This window comes from Physeter macrocephalus, unplaced genomic scaffold (assembly GCF_002837175.3).
Source record: "Physeter macrocephalus isolate SW-GA unplaced genomic scaffold, ASM283717v5 random_1553, whole genome shotgun sequence".
NCBI classification, from domain to species: Eukaryota; Metazoa; Chordata; class Mammalia; order Artiodactyla; family Physeteridae; genus Physeter; species Physeter macrocephalus.
Window position 1 is genome coordinate 16,066 of NW_021146799.1, and position 6,416 is coordinate 22,481.

At 60.5% G+C, this 6,416-nt stretch overlaps 1 protein-coding gene across 1 annotated transcript; it reads left to right on the forward strand.

The window, feature by feature from the left end:
- The first annotated feature begins 1,603 nt into the window (after positions 1-1,603).
- LOC114483882 (neuronal vesicle trafficking-associated protein 1-like) lies at positions 1,604-6,124 on the forward strand. The gene is made up of 3 exons (XM_028487059.2): positions 1,604-1,774; positions 2,168-2,322; positions 5,984-6,124. The coding sequence occupies exons 2-3, from the start codon at positions 2,194-2,196 to the stop codon at positions 6,122-6,124; spliced, it is 270 nt and encodes an 89-aa protein (XP_028342860.1). The 5' UTR covers positions 1,604-1,774; positions 2,168-2,193.
- The last annotated feature ends 292 nt before the right edge of the window (positions 6,125-6,416 follow it).

The window sequence follows — 6,416 nt, forward strand, 5'->3', positions numbered from 1 at the left end:
TAAACCAGCACCTGAGCAGATTCTAGCTGCTTTTCCTCAACTGCTGCAGGAAGTAATGAAGCGTCAGGGAGGAGGCCCCCCCTGGTCCCCTGTAAGAACCTGGACCACACACAGATGCCTTATCGCTGTACCAGTCCTGCGTTCAAAGGGCCTTTGCCAGAAGGATGCTGATGCCAGGCCCCAAGGTGCCTGCATCTGGGACACCGGCCCTTCCTGGGCTGGCCAGGGGTAGTGTGTGCCAAGAGCCTGGGTCCTGCCAGGCTGCCCTGTGGTCAAAGGCTCACGTGGACCCTGCTGAGGACTTGGGCCCAGTTAAGAGAAATCCAGGCACCTCATCTGCTTGTGTCCTCCCGGGGATTTTGAAATCAAGGTGCCCATGGCAGGGTTCCTAGACTGACCTGGTGGCTCAAGGCTCAGCAGGCAGTGAGAGAATAGTGTTCCTGTTCTCTAGCTACATGGAGAGGAGGTTCTGCCGGGGTGCTTCTCTCATGGTTCTCAGGCGGCAGATGGAAAACCCTGGGTCTCAGGCCATCAGCCACGCAAAACAGAATCAGGCAAAGGGTGTCAAAGTAAGACTTTGGGGGACACCTACTCTGTGTCCTAGCAGGGCCCTAGCAGGACACAGGAGCCTGGGAGGTGCCCTTTTTCCAGCAGCAGCCTTCCTCCCGCACCTGGTCTTGTTCCCCGAAACCCCGCAGTTTCTCATCCGGGGAGTCCTAGGCTAGGGCTGGTTGGAAGTCTATTAAATGGGGCCCTAATCTGGGCAGCTGCGACAGTGGCCCCGCTGGGGGGAGAGAGGGCCAAAGGATCGGGTTAGAAACCCCCTTCTTCGTTCCAGGACACCCTTTCTTTGTGCCCCGGATGATCGAGGCTGCGGCTGCCGGGAGCGAACCCCAGCTTTACCTTCCGACCAGATCAGAGAAACGCTCCAACGCGTCACGCGAAGCGCTCTCTTTGCCCTGGATACCTTCCCTCCCGCTACCCTGGGCGTCCCCCCACGTCCGGACACCGTCCCCAGCTCTGGAGAGAGCTCCCTCCACATCCTGTACCACCGAAAAACTCCCCCCCCCAATTCCCATCCGAGCCTCCTTTCACCAGGGACACGCCCTCTTTTTGTCGCCCTCTCCCCAAGCCAGCCGCGCACTAACCAGACCACGCTCTGGTCTCTGCCACCGCCCACCGCCTCCTGGAACCCTCCCCCGCAGGACCCTTTCCTATCCTTCAGGACTCCCAGATCGGCTCGGCTGCAAGGGGGGGCACCTTTTCCCCCACTTTGGGGGATCGCTCCATCCCTAGGATCCCCCCGCCCCTCTCTCGCTTCGAATCGCCTCGCGCCCCGGCCGCCGCCCCGGGGTTGCGCGGCCCGCACCTCTCTTTCCCCCCATCCCCGGCCTCCAGCCCTGTGGCGCCCTCCGAGCCTCCCATCCGGGGCGCGATCCCATCCCCCTTATCGCCCCCCGCCCGCCGAGGTCCCGGCGACCGCGGGGTCCACGGAGAGCGCCCCCCTGCGCCCGCCCCGCGCTTCTTTGTGCGGCCGGCGCGCGCGCGCTGCGTCAACGCCGCCGCCGCCGCCACACGCACGCACTCACCGCGCGCAGTTAACCCCCGGGAGCGGCAGGAAGGGAGGTGGCGAGCGGGGGGAGGAAGCCCAATCGCGCGGCGCCCCCGCCCCGGCCCCGCGCGGCGCCGCCTCTGCCATTGCTGTGAGCGGGAGCGGGCGACGCGGAGGCTCCGAGTGCGGTCGGAGTCCAGACCTGCCGGAGCCGGGCGTGGGGTGAGTGCTGGGCGGCAGGCGGGGCCGCGGGGCGCCCGGGTTGGACCCTTCCGCCGGGGAGCCGGGTACAGGGCCGCGCACCTCCCCAGGTGGGAGGGACAGGGGTCCCTGGGCAGGTCACCGGCGAGGCGTCGCCAGGACCGGGGACGCGTCTAGACCCGCGGGCATGGGCGGCGCCCCCTCCCCGGCTGCTAGGCGTCCCTGAGCTCGGCGCTTTTGCCCAGCGGGTGAGTCCATAAATACACAGCACCCACCCCCCAGCCCTCGGGCCGCGACCTCTGCGTCCTCACGACCCCTCCTCGGAGACGAGGCGAGAGCCGGAGAGCTCGCCGACGCCCGGGACAGCGGGTGGGTCCTGCTCGCGGTGACTCCCGCCCGGCCCTCGCTCCGCAGGCGGCAGCCTCGTGTCTCCCGGAACCATGGTGAAGTTGGGGAACAATTTCGCGGAGAAGGGTACCAAGCAGTCGCTGCTGGAGGATGGCTTCGACACCATCCCCCTGATGACGCCCCTTGATGTCAATCAACTGCAGTTCCCGCCCCCGGATAAGGTGAGAGGCCCCCGGCACCCAGGACCGCCGGGTGCGCACCCCCAAATCTCGGGTGGCGGCCGCAACAAAAGAAACGCGCCGCGTGCACTGGGGACACGAACTGGGGGCGGGCTCGGGCGGGGTGGAGGAGGCCCCTCGGAGGACCTCGTACCCGCGCGGGATTCTGGATCGGGTGATCTGGCCCTCCCCCCCTCCCCCGCCCCGTCTTAGATGACAGCTTCTTCCTGACAATGGAACGCGGTCGGGGAAAGATCCCTTCTTTATTTTCGTGGGACTCTTGTCCGAGAGAGGCCCCTGGTCCCTCCACCTACAACCCAGCCCCGCTCGTCCCTGCCCCGGGGTACCAGGAGCTCTGGTTCTGGGGTGAGCCCAGGAGTGGTGCGGTTGCCCCTCGTGCCTTCCCGGATGATGCAGGTTCAGCCCGATTTGCCCCTTTGGGGTGGAGAGGCCCCTCTCCTTGGCCAGATGGGCCCCCCCTAGGCGCTGAATCTCCCTCCTTACCCTCTGCGCCCAACCCTCCCACATTGGCGGTAGATGCGGCAGGGTGCGCGCTCCTACACCGCCTCCTTCCTCTCTTTGTTCCTTTTGTGAAATCTCCAAATAAGCACTCGTGCTCCTCAGTATTAGGGTACCTGGGGACAGCCATTCATCCTCCTCTCCTTAAAGTGGGATTTTTTTCTTTTTTCTTTTTGTTGAATTTAAGGAATCCCCTCTTTCTTGAATACCGCCTGCAATCAAGTGGTTTCTGTGTCCATTAAGAGCAATATTTTCAAGAGTTAACATTAAAAACGCTTAAAAGTCTAGACAATTATGTTGTAAAACTCAAACCTAAAATTACCCACACACATCCATTCTGACCACCTTGCAGCTTTTTAAGATCATCCTAGCCACGAGGAAGCGCACTCTGTTCCCCCAAGTGTGCTGGCATTTATTGTTTCATTTAATGCCTGGCAGGGAGGTTCTGACTCAGGGCTTGTCGGTTATTGGGGCATGTTGGTGATTACTGGCCCCGGGGCAGGGGTGGGGATGAGAGACTATCTCTGCCATGGGTCCTTCCTTTCTGCAGGATTCCGTTATTCCCATGGTGGGCCTTTTGATAGCCTTACTCAGCTCCCCAAAGTGGTTTTGATTCCCCCAACTCTGTTGTCTGTGTTTGGGTAGGAGAGCAGGGGGCAGGGGCCAGAGCGATGCTGGAACAGGTGTTTTATTTCAAGAGAAGAGGATCAGTTGGTCACACCTGTGCACCCGGGTCACGTGGGGCCACTCTGGGGCATCGATGGTCCAAAAGAAGCTTTGAGGGAGGGGCAGGGCTGCCTGAGGACTCGGCTTCCGCCTCCCCCTTCCCTGTCTAGGCGTCAGACTCGGCCAGTTAGCCCAGCCTGGCGCCACCGTGCCCACCTTCCCCTCCTGCCTCCTGCCTGTGCCAGGGACACCGCATCCCCAGGAAGCACCTCTGTCAGGTGGTTGCCTCCACTCAGCCTCCTCTTTCGTCCTCAGTCTGTTCCATTCCAGAACCGTCTGGCACATAGTTGGCTTGTACGAGGGAGGAGGTTTCAGGCAGGTATGAAATTTTGGCCAACCAGTCAGGCCATCCAGGATAACCTAAGCAGCTCTGAAGGTGACGAGTCTCCCATCCCTGAGATGCTCCAGAGATGGGCATTCTAGCAGGGGGTGATGGTTGGGCCAGATTTCTGAGGTCACAGATGAGGAAACCGAGTCTCCAGGAGTTTATAGGACGTGCGCAAGGTCACTCGGCTGAAGGCTACCATCCTCCAGGATGCAGAAGCTCTGGCGGGGCCCCTCGCTCTGCCCTGCTTGGAGCCAGACCGCACTCTCACGAGACATCTCTTAACCCGAACAGCGGCGACGTGTTGCTCCCAGCTAGGGTTCAGGGAGGTGATGTCACCTGTCCCAGGGGACACGTGTCCGAGGGCAGATATAAGGTTGTAAATAGAATGTGTGTTGAGCGCCGAGGTTCTGAGGTGCAACAGTGCTAGTAGTCACAGAGCTGGTAGCAGCCTCAGGGCCAGTCTCAGCTGACGGGTTTGAATGCTTGTTACTCACAAGGCACTTGTCTGCATGCTTTATGGCTTTCAATTACTTTAACACACTGACGTTAGGAGGTAACTACCACTGTTACCCCATTTTACAGATGTGGAAATGGAGGCACAGAGAGTTTAAGGAACTTGCCCGAAGTCACCCAGCTTGTTAGTGGCAGAGGCAGGTGGAGTCCGGGCTGATGGGATCCTGACCGGGTGGGTGCACTGGGCTCAGGGTCCCGTGGAGTCCCTCCTCCTCACAGTAACCCTACCAGATGGGCCTTGCACCCATATCACAGGCCGGGAAACTGAGGTTCCAAGTAGCCAAGGGTGTGCTCAGGGTCCCACAGCTACTCAGGTATAGTTGGGGTTCGAGGATGGCAGGGTGAGGCCCAGGTGCTGCCCCAGAGATGGGTGCCCCCAGGGTGGGCACGCAGGCTGTCGCACTGAGCGCAGGGAGAGCTGCATGTAACGGAAGGGGGGAGGGAGGCAAGAGCGTGCTTTAAAGGGGCGTGGCCCTCGGATCACTCCTCAGTGTCGCATGGCGTGGGCCACTTTCTTCCTGAGGCTGGGTCTGGTGTCACGGCTCAGTCTGGGAGCGCCCACAACGTCCTGAGTGCTTGTTCTGCCCTGGGTCCCACCATCGCGGAGGGCAGTGTGTCCCCACGCTGTGGCTCACCCAGTGAAGGGCGTTGTTACTTGGGTGAGGAAGAGGGTGGGGGGCTGTCTCTCTCCAGTCCAACTTCCTGGCTCCTGCTCTGGGGGGTGGGCATTTGGGGACTAGACACACGTAGCCCCTGGACACTGCTCCCGGACACCTTGCCTCCCCGTCCACTGGGGACAGAGAAGGAAACAGCCCTGGCAACGGGGTGTGATGGGGGCAGCGACGGTGCGGAGAGGCTGTGAGCATCCGAGGGTGGAGGCTCGAGGGGTGGGTTAGGGCGCAGCTGAAGCTTGGGGGTGTGTAGGGAAAGGGTTTGCCCGGGGCAGAGGCAGAGCAGATTTCGTGGTTGGAAAAACATCTCCCGCTTCACAGTGGAGAGTGGAGGGGGGACAGAGCAGGGAGACCCTTTAAGGGCTGTTGCCAAGACAAGGGCGAGAGGAGGATGGTGGGGTAGCGACAGACTCCCCAAGGTCGATTTGCTTGAAGGCTGGCTGCCTGCTCCTTCCTAGTGCTGGAGGGAAATAGTGCCCTTGAATCTTCTTGTTTTACCCGTGGCGGCATATGAAGACCAGTGAAAAAAATCCACGCATCCTTCCCACCACCTGGGCCGTTGAAGCGAGCATCAAATTAGGAGTCAGGAGCCCTGCTGACTACTCTTAGGCCTGCCACCTACCAGCTACGTGGCCTTGACCAATGTACTTAACTTGTCTGCCCCTCCGTTACCATTTTTCCCTCCTGGGGCTGCCATCAGGATTATTATTAATGGGTAATTTCTCTGAAAGTCTTGGCACAGAGGAGATTTCTAATAAGTGGTGGCTGTTCTCATTCTTTCTGTGAAATACTTCCTGGTGAAATGGTGACTTTGAACGAGGGTTTTCCCCACCTGTCCTCTTTGGACAGGTGTGTCTGAATGTATCTGGCTGTACTACTGACTGTTTCCTTCTGTTTCCTGGACAAGGTGGTTGTGAAAACTAAGACTGAATATGAACCTGACCGCAAGAAAGGCAAAGCACGTCCTCCCAAGATAGCTGAGTTCACCGTCAGCATCACCGAGGGTGTTACCGAGAGGTTCAAGGTGAGTGGCCCTGGAAGCGGATGAGATGCTGCTTTTGCCCCCAGGAGGAGGGGTCCACTGAGCTGCAGAGATGACCTGTGGAGTGATGGGAACAGGATGAGACACCGATATGGGCTGACCCCAGATGTGCAAAATTGACTTTGTGGGGTTTTTTTGTGTGTGTGTGGTATGTGGGCCTCCCTCTGCTGTGGCCTCTCCCGTTACGGAGCACAGGCTCCGGACGCGCAGGCCCAGCGGCCATGGCTCACGGGCCCAGCCGCTCCGCGGCACGTGGGGTCCTCCCAGACCGGGGCGCGAACCCGGTTCCCCTGCATCG

Bases quoted from the DNA above. Each gene is read 5' to 3' on its own strand.
- LOC114483882 (XM_028487059.2), top strand. From the start codon at position 2,194: ATGGTGAAGTTGGGGAACAATTTCGCGGAGAAGGGTACCAAGCAGTCG. The intron at 2,323-5,983 runs GTGAGAGGCCCC...TTCCTGGACAAG, and splicing joins AGTTCCCGCCCCCGGATAAG to GTGGTTGTGAAAACTAAGAC.